The sequence below is a fragment of the Agelaius phoeniceus genome, chromosome 4, assembly GCF_051311805.1.
Source record: "Agelaius phoeniceus isolate bAgePho1 chromosome 4, bAgePho1.hap1, whole genome shotgun sequence".
Classification (NCBI taxonomy): domain Eukaryota; kingdom Metazoa; phylum Chordata; class Aves; order Passeriformes; family Icteridae; genus Agelaius; species Agelaius phoeniceus.
The window spans coordinates 25854032-25871431 of record NC_135268.1 but is presented as its reverse complement, the minus strand read 5'-3'; the positions used below and the strand labels follow the sequence as shown (position 1 = coordinate 25871431).

The following is a 17400-nucleotide window of genomic DNA, read 5'->3' as shown; positions in this document are numbered from 1 at the left end:
CATCTGATTTTCATTATATTCGTTCCCTTTTCTGCTGAGTGCATCTTGGGTGTGTTGGACTTGCTGGAGATACACTGAACTATTGCACTGTACAGGCTGGCTGATGTCTTGTAATCCTGTAAAAGTAACTAAAGTTAAAAATAAACTGAATAAACAGTAGGACACTGGATTAGTCTTACAGGGGGCAAGTCAGTGTATAAAAGCTATCAGGAGGGATTCCACTCCCTAGAATGTTACCTTAGTTCAGTTGTGGCAGTAATGAACACACTGCAACTATGTAAAATAAGTTAATTGGCATTATGTGATGATGGCTCTTCAGGTGATTAAGTTAGCCAGGTAAATTCCCTGGGCTCCCATCAGGAATGTGGCTAGATGGAGTCCAGAAGACAATTCAGGAGCTAAGTGCAGGAGCCTGACCTTAGGTAATGTAATAAATGAGACCTCTGAGCAGCATATCTCTTACAGTAAACAAGGGAGAGTTCTGCCTATGATTGTCTGTAAGATATTCATGTTCTTTGAACTTTCCAGTTATTTACATATAATACACTTTTCTTTGTCCTTTTTGACTGCAGCTTAATAGAATCAAGTACTGATCAAGAAGAGTAGCTATTGAAATTGGTTGTCCTCTTTCAGAAGTAGCTAAAAGCAGTGCCTAAGCATGTAGTAAATGCAACTTCTCTGAGAAGGAGATGGGAAAATACCAATTTTGAAGCAATGAAAGTCAAAATTAGGGTAAAAATCCACAAAAGTAATGAAGGAAAGTAACATTTCCCAAACAGAAGAATTGTTTCTTGTGCATATCTGCAAAAATACAAACTTATGCTTGGGGAATAAATTGATCATCAAAATCAAAACATTAAAAAGATTTCTTTGCTTACAAGATTTTTTTTCACCTTCCAAAGCACTTGGTATCCTCTAAGAGACGCAATGTAAACCATTACAGAGATGGTTGATATCATCTGCTCTATCAGACAATTTTTCTAACCTATATTTTCCTTTAAGAACACAGGGATTTCCCACAGCTTCTTCAGTTTCACTGAGTTTTTGTCACGCTTTTAATGCAAAGTTTGTTGTCAAGGGTACGTGCCACAGGAGAGAATTAAACCACCAAAATCCCCTGGGCATGCACCAATCTAGTGCTTAAAAATTCTCCCTCTCTGTGAATTTTGTTTGAACCAGGTATGACTTGCTTTTTATCACATGGTCCACATCCACATGCTGACACCATTTGCTCATATTTCATTCTTTCCTGTAGGAACTTTCAGCTGCTGTTTAATAACTAACATGTTCCACCAACAGTTACTTTCCTTCCTCTTTTAGACAAAAGACTGTTAAATTCTCTTGACATTTGTCCTTAAGATGCCAGTCCTGGAAAACTCTGCCTGTTATTTTGACTGCAGTTGGAAAAAGGAGCTGCTTTTACATCCTTAGGAGAACAACTTTTCTTTTAGGGACTAATGAACTATTTGTAGTGAGACATTTCACTGCTGCTTCTAATAGCCCTTGTTGAACCCTTGCTCTGTGGTAATGGAACAACACAGGGAAAGAAAGCAGTGGAGATGTAGGGAGTTACACTGAGTTAAGCTGTCACAAGTTGGTACTGAAAATGGTATGATTTTAATATTTCACAGAGAACTGTGGAATATTAAAAGGAGGGAATGGAAGAAAACTGTAAAGGCACAGCAGCAATTTATTCTTTTTGTTTCATTAGCTTACACAGCTGTGCCAGCACACATCCTAGCCAATCTTTGTTAAAATAAAAATAATGCATTTGCAGACAGGTTTCCATGTGGACAAAAACAAAGACTCAGTAGCGTGAAGCTTAAACTCATAAGGAAATTTCTTTTCTTTAAGTATTCTGGTAGGCTATGAGATTACACTTTTTTCTCTGTTCCTGTTTTCTGAAAAACATTGCACCTAAGGAACAAGGATAAGCAGAAAACTGTTTTCTCAAAAAAAATTAACTATCCTTAAAAAAAAAAGTGTTTGCATCAACTTTGATACAAAGTTACATTAAACCGAGTCAGAGACTTTCGTGGTACAATGAGGAAAAATGACAGAGTAAGATCATATTGTGTGCATTATTTCATAACTTCACATGGAATGGTTTTGCTTCTGATTGAAGCCTGAAGTTCTTTCAAGGGATAGGCTCTTTGTAACTTTTCAGGAAATGCTGAGCTGATTGCAGGGTTTTCCTCTCCTGTGTAACAAAAGGGGAAAAAAGGATAGCTCTTGCTGGTAGGGGAAACTGGCTTTACTTATGTCGTCAATCAGCTCTGTGTTAGGGAACCAGGATGCCTCTTGTGTAAACTGTTAACATTTAATGTATTTCTAGCTAAATGACTGGGTTTAAGGGCTATTGACAATATGCAATAACTGCAATTAAAATCTCCTTAATAAACTACAGTTTTAATCCCAGATACCAATACAGTCAATGAAGGAACTGAAACTTCTTAAGAACCAATGAGAAATTATGTTTATGGCTGTAATTTGGTATATAAGAGAGGTGTAAAATAGAATATCAGACTACTTGTTTGAATTACTTGTTAGAATTGCTTATAAAGCAATTGAAAGATAGATTCCATTTTTAATATGATTTGAGGATCAGAGATGAAAACTTAACCAAAGTAACTGTGATCAGGTGTCTCATTAACACTTGAAAATGTGGCTTGGTTTACTTAACTAAAGGATATAGAAATATGGAGACATTTTTCATAAACGTAAAAGAATATTTTTTTCTTGTAGCCATTTGACCAAAAGCAGTTTTCTGTGGACCTGTGTGCATTCTGACACTTTCAAAGATACAGAAACTGACAGGAATTGGAAATTTGAAGCCCTGTGATTTGTTAAAACAAAGTAGGGATTCTCAACTTATTGAAATATTCTATTTAAAAATAAATCTATGTAAGTAATAAAATATGATACAATGATTAACATCTTCATTCTGTTGAAATCAATTGACCTGAATGAAAGTTTGTAGACAGCTGTGTTTTGCAAGATAGTTCTTTAATTTTTGGTTGTACTCAGGTTTGTTTTTTTTTAAATTCCTTTTTGGAAGAAGAATTTCATGGTCAAGAGGATAGAAAACTGTATAATATAAAATATTAAAAAGCCTTCCTTTCTTTTCATCTCTGCCTAGACCTTTGCTGTGATTTATCTTTTCAAGTTCCCATAGTAAAGAATAAGCTAGTTTAATGATGAAGGTGAAGTCAGTGAGATTCAAATATTATGTGAGCTCCAAATTAAAAAATGGAAAACATATTTGGAAACTTCTTCTAGAAAGAGGAAAACTGTTTTACTGAAATAACTGAAAGAGCTTGGGCTTTTCAAAGAATTGCTAGGAGATGGTTTCCTGGTATATCAAGGAAACGCTGGGCCTTTGACCAAAACCACGTATCAAAACAGTGGTGCTGAAGGAAAGGACACCTTGTGGCACGTTGTTTTCGAGTAACACTAACCTGGAGGAGGAAGGAAGTGGGGGCTGAATCAGGGCCCTGGCCTCTTCCTGTCAGTACAGACCAGACTGACAGCCAAATGCAGATCAGTGGAGCTTGGGGGCTGGTACAGGAGAGCTGTTAATGCTGCATGTATTGGTGCTCTGTGCAGAGCCTGGGTAGCTTCTCTAATTCTGAACCAGGTTGCAGTTGTTTTCTGCCTTCATGGTTATTAGTTTGTAGTCTAAAACTTGATTTTCTCCTGTAATGTAAACCACAGATTAAAAGTCATTTTGGTCAGCAAAATTAGTTCCTATCCTGCTAATTCTTGCTCAGCCTAGATAACCTACCTAATCCTTAATACCTTGGCTATCAAAATGTTTTTTTCTGTTGTCTCTTTTGCTCTTAATTATTTTATTTAAAGCTCTGTATTGATACCATGCTACCCAGAAAATTTAATTTCAAGTACAAGGAGCTCAAAATTTAGGGCTCTGCATTGCTATAAGAATATAACATTAGACTTCTGGGAGCCAGATGTCTCTTCTCAGTTCCCACATGCTGGACTCAGGAGGGAGGAAACCTCTTCCCCTGCCAACTCTGCTGGAGTTAATGAAGTTCAAGTCCACATCCAGCTTGGTACAGAGCATTCTAGCTGTACCAGGGATTTCTGGCAAGGAGAGGAAGACATAATCTCCAGGTCAGGCTGGATTGTTCAAACATCTTAAATCTTTATTGCTACCTTACAGGGACCTTGATGGGATAGATACCTCCAGTCCCTGTTACTGTACTTTATCACCTCACAGTTTTTCTCAAATCAGGGGGGTTTCACTGCACTGTGCACTTGTAGCTGAAGGCCTGGACTGGCAGCTAAACATATGAAAGGTTTTATAGCCTTGACTAAAGAAGTCCTAGTCAAATATGGGAAGAGATACAAAATGCTTTCCACCCTGCAGCTCAGCCTAGCTAGGCTTTTCTGTTTCTGAACACAACTTAGCCATGCACGGATAAATGATGCTTTTGCTTAATTAGATAGGTGTTAAACCCTCCCTGATTCATGACCTACTGGGCTTCAGATTTTATTGAAAATCTGACTGTGGAACTTTGGGATGTACATCTGGGAGAATCTTTGGGGCTCCTTGCATAAAGTGACATTAATATGAATTTTGTACAAGAAAATGTTTTAAGTAACACTCATGAAGAGATGGTCTAAACCAACAAGCATTCACAGAGTGTCCCCACATAGGTGTAGATCTCTTCAATTTTACAGGACTTGATGCTGCTGACCTGAGCTACTTTCATAAAGCTGTGGACACCTTCATTCTTAAAAGGAATGACTGCTAATTCCTATGGTGGCAGTCAGTTTTCTTTTGCTTGTGCAAATCACTGAGGGTGCATGTGTAAACATTTCAAAGTGAAATAATAGCATTTTTTCCCAGGTACAGAATTAAATGGATAAGCAAAGTGTATCCCATTATTAGTTTTAATCAGGAAATACTAAAGGATTTAGTATTACTACTAATAATTATTTAATAATTTAATAATACTCAGATTCTAAGATATTTCAGAAGCTGGTATAGATTGGTGTTATGTTAAAGCTGAGTTAGTCTATCTGGAAGCTCTCTACATGCAGAGAAATTGAATTAGATCTTAAAATGAAGTAAATTAGAGTAGCATTATTTAGCTGTTCCCTGGATGTAGCTTGTCCTTGTTTTGTTAGCTAATTTCCTACAAAAAGAAACTGTTCTCAGCATGCTGCTATATTTGATGCTGTCTTGCAGCATCATATGATTGGACAAAAATGCTCCTCTTTTCCATATCTACAAAACAGAGATGGTACTCACCTAAATGAAATTAAAGTGATGATCATGTTCAGAAGATGCTGATCTTTTGGCTAAGTTGGACATCTCAGCTGTCCAGCCGTGCCATCAATTTTTAGTTCTGGAATCTATGATAGTTTGCTAATTTACTCTAAAAAGACCAGGTTGAATTCCAGCTCAACTCAAAAGCATATTCCTCGTCTCCATTTTAGCAAAGTTCAAAACTCTTTTGGAGTAACTGAATTCCTAAAACTCCAGGCCAGAACCTGATTATGAGAAATGGACCTTTAGAGAAAAACCTTGTCTTTTTTTCTTGTAGTAGCATGGAGATAGTCTTTGTGAGTCACAGCATCTCTGCAGCAGCATTGCATTCTTGTCATCTCTTCTCTGCATTTTCTCTTTGGAGCCTGACAAGGCATGGATCAGTCATGTCCTTACTGGAGGAAGGACAGAGTGGTGGAAACTTGCAGAAAAGTCCTGTGAAGGCTTTTGGAAGTGCCCTATAGTACCCCCAGGTAATAGTTGCACTGAGGATGTGCAGGTTGTACACCTATAGATCAGTGTGTTTAGCAGAGAAGGGTGGTGTGTTTTGGTTGTAAAGTGGAAATCTGAGTACCTCATACAAAAAATAGCATTCCTAATACAGACCCTTGGAGTGGCTGGTTATTGATCTCTCATGAACTGCCAGGTCTTACACAGATAACATTGCTCTGGGGCAGAGAAAGCAGTTTTAGGAGTGTTGTTGCAGTTACTTGAAGTAATGAGGTTTTTATCAGAAAAAACAATGTTATTGGAGTGTGGAGATAATTTTAGGTGTTACACCAGTTCTTTTCAGATGTAGTTAGAAATTAATTACTGTTTATCCTCTGTGGTTTTTTTTAACTTTAAAACTAGTTTTGTTAACATTGGAGAAAGGAAAGCAATGGTGCTTTCACTCTTTTGTGTGTATACACATTGATAAACCCACACACAGAATAGGTATGCACTGGGAGGACCAAGGGACCTCAGTACTCCTTTTGAGTGCTTTGTTTAAATAGAAATGATACTGTAGAAGAAATAATTATTACTGGATGTCTACTGTAAGAGTAATAATGGCTACTGTAAAAGTTAAAACAACTCTTGCATGTTTACTGCATATGACAGCAGAAGGCTTTCAGAGTAATCTTGTTTTCTGTTCTGGACTGTCTTTGGGAAAGTTCCCTTCATGAGCAGTGAGACCACATGTAAGTGGATGGTCTAACACAAGTACACATGGAGCTCAGAATTCAGCTAAACTGGCACAGCAGATAAAGTTAATGCTTCACCCTTATAAGAGGAACCCAATTAAATTAGCAGAAATAGGGTCCAGATACCATCAAAGGCAAAAGTTAGGACTTCTGCACTGGTTTTGTAGCTTCCAGAGTGAGAAGTCTATAGCAATATCTTGAATATAAGCTGCTTCTTGAACGAAACAGCTACTTCTCAGTTCATTTACAAGAGGAAAATACAAGATTTCCAGGACTGTTAAAGTTTTGAGGGCTTCTTCTTTTGAAGTCAGCTTCTAGTTGTTGTTGTAACCTATTTGCAAGAGGATCAGTCTGTAATTGTTATTTACAGAGGGGAACAGTGTAATTGTCCTTCTGTGGGCAGGGTTAGATTTTGAGGATTTCTGGAGAACATGTGACAATGTAAGTAAGACTTTCTGTTGAAGATGACTCTAGAATCAAAGATTAGGAAATGAAGAGTATTACAGTAAGTTGTCTACTGTCTTCAAATATTAACATTTAACATTTTCATTCTGCATACTATTTTTTACTAACCCTTTATTTGGATTGAAGATTGGAAACCAGATGTTAAGATTTTGAGTGGTTTGTTTGGGATGTGTGAGTGTCAACCCAAGAGGGAGCGGTGGCATTTTTAACAGGGGACAATAGAAGAAGGCCAAGAAGGTACACCCAGTCCATTTATCAGACAGGCTTTTTTCTTTATTCAGCCTTCTGTTTAATTTAGCCCTAGACAGAAGAACTGGGCTGAGAAGTAGTTGAGAAATCATGATCTAGCCATAAGGAGAAATAGAATTAATTTTTGCATAAAGTATGTAAATTGTTATGTGAGGCTAAATTTTAATCCCTGTGACATGTTCTATTCTGCTGAGGGTCTTGGATTCCTGTTGAGAAGCTAAGGGGAAAAATCTTGCTCCTAACATTTAAAGCAGACTAATTTGTCTGCAGTGCTATGCACAGTCCTTGTAATTAAGAAGTTCAAGGTAAATTACAAGTGGCTGCAGAATGTCTTTCTCTATTTTTGTAAGGCACTTAAAGTCTGGGTGGAACATCTGTTTCCTCCTCCCCACAGCTCATCTCAGAGATTATTATGATTCTACTGAAATCTCACAGTGACATGTGCTGCTATTCAATGAAGATGTTTCAAACACCTACACAAAACCTAATTGCAGCTTCTGCCACTTACTGCCTCTACTGAAAAAAAAAGAAAATAAAAGGAATTTCAAAGTTTTGTGAGCTAAAATGGGAGTTGCCAGTCTGAGTTACACCTACAATAAGAAGCTGTGGCAGAAAGTACTTAAAAACATGGAATTATCCTGCATAATGTCACATGTGCTGAGAGATCACTGCCTCTGCAAATATGACTGAGCTTTTGCCATTCATTTCTGTCCTCAACATGAGGAGTGCAGAAATTGTGAAGCTCAGAGAGGAGATATATATACAGACATACTTTGGTTTGAGTCCCTTTCTCCTGCACAGATTCTCTGTGTGGTTTTCGAGAGTCAAAAATTCAGACTTGAAATACATTGTCATTTCTGTGCAGAGGTGAATTTCCTGTATCTCTACAGTCCAATAAAAGTTCAGATGTTGGTGAGAAACAGTGATGGGTGCATACCATCTGAAATTTCAAACCAAACAATTTTCATTTTTTGCCGCTCCCTGTGATTGGGTGCAGCACCCTCCACTGTGCAGGAATGTTTACAGAGTGCTTAGAGTGATGACAGACTCTGTTTCTGTGTTCAGAGCATTTTTTGGGCCCAGGCTCCTTGAAAACAAGTGAAAAGCACCTCTGTGAGCAGGGCTGACCTCTGGCTGGGCTAACAGGTTGAACTGAGGTTGAAGATGTTTTTGCAAGTGAAGGCTTTTTTAAGAATTAATTCCCTTTCCCTCAGCCACCAGACTAATCACTGCATATTTGTTACAGCTTCTCCTTGCAAAGAGACTCATACTACTTGATGCAGCTGACTGCTGTGAAAATACAGAGGCGTTTTTGTCAGTTCCTAGGAAAAAAAATAACATTTCAGTTTGTCTTCTCTTCGTCTCAGTTGGTGTGAAACTGTGTTGGTCTGGTGAAATCAACAGAATGGTTGTTAGGAGGAGTTACCATCCCTGGCTTTCTGGTACTTGCCTATGCAGCTGACATGCCTTAGCTGTGACCACCTTTGGTGTTGATTTAAAGTAATATGCTTTTTTTGGCACTGACCTGGACAGGGACTGCTTTCACAAGCATGCCCATGAGATAGTAGGACAGTAACAGCTGTATATTTAAATGTCAGTCACTGTAAGGCAGTGCCACTGAAGCTACCAGTACAATTTAATAAGACAGATCCAGAGTGCAAGCAATGAAAGCTTCTTGTCAGGATGCCTCCAGTCATGATGGTAAAATCCTGTGAAGAAAGTTAAAGTCCCCATGGTCTCAATTCCTTACTATGAAAATGGTGTTTCAAAGGACAAAGCAGCTCTGCTAATTTACTGTCCTGAAATGTTTATAAAGATCCATCTTTGATGGCAGAGATTTCAAACCAGAAAACTATGTAGAAAAGAGATAATACCCTGAAGAGAGAGATACTACATTTTAGTGAGGATGGCTATCTATATGCATATATATTCTTAGGTCAACGTTTGAAGAGCTCTTTGACCAAAACTCAAATCTGTTGCTGCTTATAGAAATTAAATAGTGTGTTTATCTAAGCCATTGAGATGTAATTTCAGTTTATACCATGTTAGTACAACTAATCCTTTCACTGATGTTCAGCTTCTGCCAATTCAGTCAATGGACTAATTGTGTGAAGGGAAGCATACAAGCACAGCAGTGTTTTATGTACTACATCTCACCACTTCCTGACCCTGTCTCCCTGCACACTACCTTCTTACAGTCTTCTAGCCAGATCTGTTGTACAGTTAGAAATGCCCAGATTAATTTTCCCTGCTTTGACAAGCTCCTTTACATTGCAGGAGGCCAACATTTTTAGTGCATCCATAGGAAGCGTCTCCACTACAGCCTTTCACCACACGCGAGACAGACTGAAGATGTAGGCAGCTGACAAATATGAAAGCAATGAAGAGGTGTTCTGAGGTTGACAGCACTTTTCATAGTACACTCATTTTCTGGGAAAGGCATGAGAAGGGAGATAAACAGGCAATGGTTTTGGCAAGCTGAGGAGAAGCTGTAGCAGACCAAGATGTTCCAAAGAAATCACATCAAAAAGGTAAGGGTGCCAACTTCATCCTGTCCTTTTCTCCTGCTGCTTGAATATTTTCTTGAAAATCAGCAATTCTTTCTTTGAAAATGCTGACATTTTCTGGAGAATCCTAGAAATGCTATAAAAGTAATTTAGCATTACTTTGAAAAAAACACAGTACTATTTCTATGGCTCATTCTAGCCCCCTCAATTCCTGCTCAAAGTTGGGTTTTTTCCCAGAAGCTCTGCAAACTGATAAAATAATAACAGTCCAAACATCAGAAATATCTCTGTGTTATAACTGTATATAACTGCTGCATATGGAGTAATAGTCAATCAAGATTGGGGGAGGGGGGGAAGCCACAGAGCAGTTTATAAAAAGTCCTACATAAGACTTTGATTCAATACTAGAAATAACTGAAAATAACTCTGAAAGTCTTATTCTTAGTCAAACTGCTTTTGCTTAAGGGTGTGCCAGCAAGGATGTATGCCTAAAAGGACTGTGACTCTCTCTGTCAAAAGAGTATAATGATGTCATGCATGCATCCAAGGGGAGAGCACCAAGGGGTTAATTTGATTGTGTTTGTGTCTAACAATGTGTAATCTAGGATGTCACTCAGTCTTGATACCTAAGTGTACAGTCAGCTGGGTAAATGATAAAGTTCCTTGCACCACTATGCGTTTGGGCCAAACCCAAGGGATTTTGAAAATCTCTCTGGTAATGTTCTCAGCACAATTGTTTTAATGTAGCTTATAGCTAGATCAATATTCAACTTCAATAATCTAATTTTTTCCCCTTTTCTATATATAGTTGAAGAAGTTTTATTAAAAATTATAATGTTCCCAGTTCCACCTTCTCTGTGGTCTATAGTCCTAGGAAGACTGGAAAAAATGGTCGTACTGTACATTTTTGCACAGATTTTCATAATGTTGTAAGAAACAGAAGAGGGTCTTGAAATGTTAAAATAATGTGCAATGATGATAGTTTCAAAATTGTAACAAAGCTTCTGTTTGAGTTTGGGAACACTAGAGTGTTCAGACCAATTCAGACCAATTGAGTGTTCCTAGAATATGTCCTCTTCCTCATTATCTGTTTTTTATGGGAGCATCTGGTAGGATATATAAGATAATGATAGTTGTGGTAATTGGCCTTGATAACAGTTTTTAGTTTTCTGGTTATCAGATTTCTACTCCAGGTCAGGCTTCATATGTTCAAATGGACTATATTTGTCATCTGGCGTTTTTGAAAAAATCTGCCTGGAAGCTAAAATGTATGTGGTAGCTGTGGGACTGAGTGCCTTCCTTTCAAAACTTGAGTGAACACTCCAAGATTTGAGAACACCTGAAGGGCCATCAATGCCTGGATGAACTGAGCATTTTAGCATCCGACCACTAGACTCTTCCAAGTTATTGTGAAGCATGGGAGTCTTTGAGGCCTGGACTAGTTTCCCATGGCAATGGGCCAAGCCATGTTATTAACAGTGAAAGGGATACATATGGGATTTTTCACATAAGGACCTTGGCACCTTTAGGGTCTTAGCCCAAGCACTTCACAGCTTTGAGATCTGCTAGAGCAGCTGAGAAACAAGCTAAATTAGAACACGCTAAATGGTCTGGACTGAATGACCAAATTCTAACTTGTCTGTCTTTGTCATTTATCTTTCAGGTCCTCAGGCTCCATCAGCCACCGTCTGATCATATTGCAACAACATAGGTGTTGCCATGAGGATTAGGACGTGTCCTGTTTGCTTCACAACTTGTCTTTTGGTCCTGCTGGGTACACACCAGAGAGAGCTCCATATAGAGGCAGAGCACACATTTCAGGAGAGCTGACAAACCAGTTCCTGCACATACATGTATCTGTGTAAGAGTACTCCAAGACCAGAGGCCTCTGTGGCACTGCATGGACATAAGAACTGTTGCATGTGTGGGGTTAGACTCTGCTTTTTTGAGATATGATGCTCCGACGAGGATTTATTCTATTTCTTCCCCGATTTGTAGGCCTGCTGGTGGTGGCCTGTTGCTCAGTGTCTATTGTTTATATGTTGGCTTGCACACCCAAGGGTGACAACCAGCAGCTTGCCTTGCCCAGGGTGCACAGTCCAACTGTGAAGGAGGGATATGAAGCCATTCTGCAAGAGCGAGAGGAGCAACACCACAATTACATCATCAGCTTGAAGAAACAAATTGCCCAGTTGAAGGCTGAGCTCCAGGGCAGGACCGAGCAGCTTAAGAACATGCAGAACCAGTACCCAGACCCCTTGGACATTCAGCTTGACCACAGTAAGCCAGAGAAGGCCCAGGCCAACCTGTTGGCCTTCCTGCGTTCCCAAGTAGACAAAGCAGAGGTGCACAGCGGTGTTAAGCTGTCCACAGAGTATGCAGCAGTGCCCTTTGAGAGCTTCACCCTCCAGAAGGTTTACCAGCTGGAGACAGGGCTGACACGGCACCCAGAGGAGAAGCCTGTAAGGAAGGACAAGCGAGATGAGTTGATAGAGGTGATTGAATTAGCAGTGGGGAGCCTGAACAAGCCAGATGGGGTCAGCAAAGCAAAACCCCGCCTATACACAGCCTCCGACTTCGTGGAAGGTTCGTATGCAGAGAGCAGGTTAGAAGGTGCACACAGTGCTGGGGAGGAGTTCTGCGTGACTGAGTTGCTGAGGGAGATGGGAGCTGTGTCAGAGCACAGATGTCTGGGATAGTGTCAGTGCTGTGACCTAGTGATGCTGTCTCGGGCACTATTGCAAAATGGCATCTTTCCTGGGGAACAGGACCTGGTGACAACGTTGTGTCCTGTAGTGACACCAATGTGTTCTCACAGCTCTCTAGTCATGCGCTTGCCTCAAAACTTACAAAGCAAGGAGCGACTGACCAGGCTGCAATCCCAGATCTATTTCCAGAGTTAACATTGGCAACTGCAGTTCAAATCCATGCTGCCATTCTCCTCCTTTCTGTTTGTTGTTTAGTTTATCTTTTCAAAATATGTTTCTACAGTTTTTATAGGTGCTGAACAAGCAGATATGACGGTTTGGCACCACCTTTTCCATGTGAGAGGGTCAGGAGAAAGGAGATGTTTCCTGAAACACATTGCTTAATATCAATTAAGCTGTGAGCCTGCCTTTATGCATAATTAAGAGACTTTGACAAGGTACCAGTGCTGTGCTCGGGAAACAAGTGCAGGAAGATGCGGGGAAGAGATGCATGCTAGTGCTGGCTCTGTGGAGGTTCTTCATGCACTAATGGTCTTGCTGGCTTTCTTATACCATGGTGAAATTCTCCAGAGGGAGGAAGTCTTTCACATGACTTAGAGCTCAAGAAACTGGAGGCCTCTGTACAGCTCAGTCTGAGCTCAAGGAACCTTCCTTATGTCCTCCCCTGTGAGGCAGGTCCTTACTTCTGCAGGTGCAAGGGAACAAATTCTAATTCTCACTCATCAGGGCAGACTGATTTGATTGCCAATGCAGTGATCCATGTATTGGGGCTGGAAACAAAGAGACTTGGCAGAAAATTTCCCTGCCAAATTCCTTTGGACATCTCTGTGACTTCTTGTCACTCTTTTTTCCCCCCAACTTTATTCTCCCAAGAATGGCAAAAACTGCCAATCAAAGGACAAATCCATTGCTCTGTGTAACTTCAGTATGTGTAGGGAGGACTGAATTATCTGTTCCAGTTCTGCATTTCAAGTATATTTTGGACTCTGAACTTGTTTTGGAAACAGTGCTCTGCAGGTGCTACTGCCTACACAATGAGTAATAAGCTGGATTCTGTGTCAGCTTCCGGCAACTTAGTATAAGTCCAGCAACACAGTAACCATGAGTCGAGTCCATTAACCCAGCACCAAGCCAGCTGTTTTCATTTTCTGGAACTGCCATGGGCAGCTGGAGATTTCTGGGAGTGCCCAGATTTGCACTGAAAGTAATAGCACTAACCCTCTAAGTGTTTTCCAGCTGCTTAAGCAATAACAGCACACAAAACTGTGTGCCTCTCATGTTAAATGTGGGGCTACTGCTCTCATCGAAAGGTTGATCAGGTGGAGAGATGTGCTGAAATGAAAATCAGGTAATCAGGGTCAGAGACAGGATTTAAAATCTGAACTGCTGCTGTCAGTATGTGGGATTTGCGTCCTTGTTTCTGCTCTACTTAGAGATGCCTTTGACACCAGCTTTGCTCAAGTGTGTTGCTGATCCTGAGTCTAGCTAGAAGATAGAGTTGTGCACAGTAATCTTGTTTTCTCCGCCTCCTGTGTGGATTTTTCTTTTCTTGTGCATCCTGGCACCTGCTATCACTTTTTCAGTACTAGTTCATTGTTAGGTAGAGTGGTGGTGTGTGGCAATAAACTCAGTTGGGGTCTGTATCTCTTCCTTTTTTTAATTTTGTGCATTTATTCTTGTCTTTGCAGAGGGGAAATGTTTCTTCAAACACTTCTTGCATTAAAGGAGAAATGTTTTATCTCTGTGGCATCTTAAAATTAGTGTTGCATTCTCTGCAGTTTCTAGACAGAGTAACTTGTGTGTGGAAATTAGACTATGACCCTAGTACCTTAATTGGAGTTAAACTCCTTCTCAGCAGATTTGCTGTTACGTGAAATTTGGATAGGATTCTCAGTTCTCCTTCCAGAGCAATAGCTGACACGTAGTGGAATTTTCCATTTTTCCCCCCCTTAATCAAAACCAAGGGAGCCACACCTTCTCCCTGGAGCTGGAGATGTATCCATCTGGCTGCTTCTCTGCTTAGCTTCTCTCCTGACAGAGGCACTTGGACTGTTCAGCTGCTATACTGCTCCCCTCTCCCCTTTATTCCTCCCACTTATGAACCAAGTTCACTAGCTTTCTGCCAAGGGGAGTCAGTAAGAAACAGCATGGGGAAAAAAAAAGAAATTTCTGTGTATTATAAGCAGGCAAAGGACTGTTCTGTTTCCAGTAGAAAGCCACTTGCTCAGAAAGCAGGATAACAGGTCTGGTCATTAATTTATGTAAATAGCAGCAGCACTAAATAGATCTGGGAGTTGCTCATTTTCTCAGAGATGGAGATGATAATTCAGAGACTGACAAGCCTCAGTAGTGTGTTCCATAAGTGAATGGAATCACTGCCTGATGATATTCTTTCCTAATGTGAACAGCTCCAGAAAGTCCCTGGATTTTTAAGAAATGCCCTGCCATAACACCTTCAAATATGCTGGATCAAAAGTTTTCCTACTTAAAGTATGTGGCTGCCTAGTGACTGGAATTTTAATCAAGGTCTCAGAGGCAAAGGAAAAAGGAATAGCTTTGCTTCCTCAAATGGGCAGCTACTGGTAGTGGTCTATCTGATGGAATTTTGCCATGGCTGCTTACTGGGAGAAAGGAATGATGCTTTTCATCAAAGGATAAGATGCTGTATTTTACTGCATGTGAAGTGGGAACACCATTGTAGTACTGAGTTAAAACGAGGACAACAAATTCTGATAAATCCTCATAGTGGCTCCTACATCATCTAACAGAAGGGAATTAATGAACATGAGTCCAGGCAGTGTTTTAGAGACACTAGGAGACTTGAAGCCTGTAGTCTGTAGAACTGAGGCTAGAATTGTCATCCACTCAACAGCATTTTGTTCAGAATGCATGGCTGTTTGCTAGTTACACATTTCATGTCGATCCATATAGTTGGCAGTTGTTTGCCTGCCCTGCTGAATAGACATCAGGTGTTTTCCATTTCTTTAGAGAGCTCTGGGAATTGCTGCCCTGAAGACTGGAGACTTACTGCTCTTTCATCAGTTTTTCAGCCCAGGCCATTTTTGCCTCTCACTTATTCTTTCCCTTCATCTTAGGGCCATTCTATCTGCTGACACAGAGTTCCTGTTTACTTTTTTACATTGGGTTTCCAAAGGCTTTGACTTTTCTCTCTGTCTCTGAAAGGAATGGTGCATATTCTGAAACATATCTGCTGTAATGGAAGCAATAGATGATCAATTAACATTCTTTTATCCCTATTTAATATCTGGCCTTTCCAAGGCTTTCATTTCAGAAGCAATCTTTGAAGGAAAAGGGTTTTTTGTTCACTTTTTTGAGACTACTTTTTCCTCCCCTCATAGTTCATATCTCGGAATTGAGGCTGTTTAACACATCTTCCTGGATCACGTAGAAAGTCCTGGTGGCACAAATAAAGTAGAGCCTTTGGAAATGGAAAGCATTTGTTAAAGGCAGGATGTTCTGCTGGGCGAGTCACCAGAGTGACTCAAGACATTCAGACTCATTTCCAAAGCTGACTGCCTGTCCTTGGGCAAATCACTTTGTTCTCTGCTTCTAAAAAGAAGATACTTTAAAAGGAAAGAACATTTTTAAAAATGAAAAACAAATAGTTTAAATATTTGTGAAGAATAGCAATATTTAATTAGAGGCATTAAACTTGCATACAGTTCTCTTCAGTATAAAATGTTATGACTATAAATTCTTGGATTACCATTTTGTATAAATGCCTACACCTAAGCTACTTGTTTTCAGCCATAGTAGAGGTACTAAACAAGAACAAAACTACAGATTTAGAAGCAGCCTCTGTGTGTATAGCCCTGTGAGGGACCCCAGCCAGGTCACAAACTTGCATTCTTCTTTAAGGTACTTCTTATTTGGCAAGGTTTCCTTTATTGGATAGTACATCTCTCTCCAGGGAAGTGGAATTTGTGGGGTCACTGTTTCTTGGCTGGGGTAGGTAGAAGAGAATGTAAAAGCAAAAGCTGAAATATTGTGTGGTAGATACTATTAGATTTGTTAATTAAATTTAGAACTTATTTATTATGAAAAAATGTCAGTTCACTATGTCAAAAATGTGAAACACGTTTGAAACAGTCCTATCAATTTATCTCTAAAGGGAATGAAAATCAGATTTAATTTAGAATTTTGTTTATCTGAATGTCAGAAGGTTGCCTTAACCTTTCAAACACAAACATCTTTGGTAAAACCTGTGTTCAAAAACTGCCTGAGCAAATGAGTGCAACCAACAATGCACTCAGATCATCAGCAGGCTTTCTGTAAGAATAAATGGGTGAGCAGAGTTCAAAGGCCCAGATTTCTACTCTCTGGCCACCAGGAGGAAGAAATCAAGGGACTATTAGGCCACTATTCAGATGAGCTCCAGTTCAGTAACAGATGTAGTTCATGGTCTGCAGCTTGGGCAGACTTTCTGAAAAAAGCTAGGAGGAGTCAAGGGCACAAATCTGAAAGATTAGCAGCAAAAGAATTATGGAGCTGCTATCTCCCTAGATTCATTTACTATGCTAGAAGGAGGATTGGAGCATTTGTTGAATCAGCTTATATTAAAAATAAAACATGAAGTGAATACTGGATCAGCAAATCTGCATATATTATTAACCAGCTGAAGTGTTCATTAAGAATAAAAGACTTGGAGAATGATAGTGAAGATAAGACAGCCCACAGAACTTTCTCCAGATAAAATCACACCTCATTAGTTTTTTGATTATACCAATGTAAAAGCAGCAATACAAGATGAAGAGATTATGTCACTTTGCTCTTTGAAGAAAACTTTGACCCAGACTTTCACAAGAAATACAGACAGAGCTGACAGCCTATGGGTCAGATGCTCAGCAATGTTACACATCAGGGAGTAACCAAAATTTTTTAAAAAGCAAGCCTTATTTTGGTCTTGTTTTTCATAACCAGAAGAAGCTATGCTTCCTAGCCAGATGGAGAGGAAAAAAAAAAAAAAAAGAAAG

At 39.6% G+C, this 17400-nt stretch overlaps 1 protein-coding gene across 5 annotated transcripts in view; it reads left to right on the top strand.

The window, feature by feature from the left end:
- CSGALNACT1 (chondroitin sulfate N-acetylgalactosaminyltransferase 1) overlaps positions 1-17400 on the top strand; it is a 41845-nt gene that overhangs the window by 15124 nt on the left and 9321 nt on the right. For all 5 annotated transcript variants that reach the window (XM_077177150.1, XM_077177151.1, XM_077177148.1 and 2 more), the window contains 2 exons: positions 9469-9722; positions 11362-12284. In XM_077177150.1, coding sequence (XP_077033265.1) covers positions 11651-12284 — 634 coding nt within the window. In that variant the 5' untranslated portion in view covers positions 9469-9722; positions 11362-11650. The remainder of the gene's footprint in view (positions 1-9468; positions 9723-11361; positions 12285-17400) is intronic.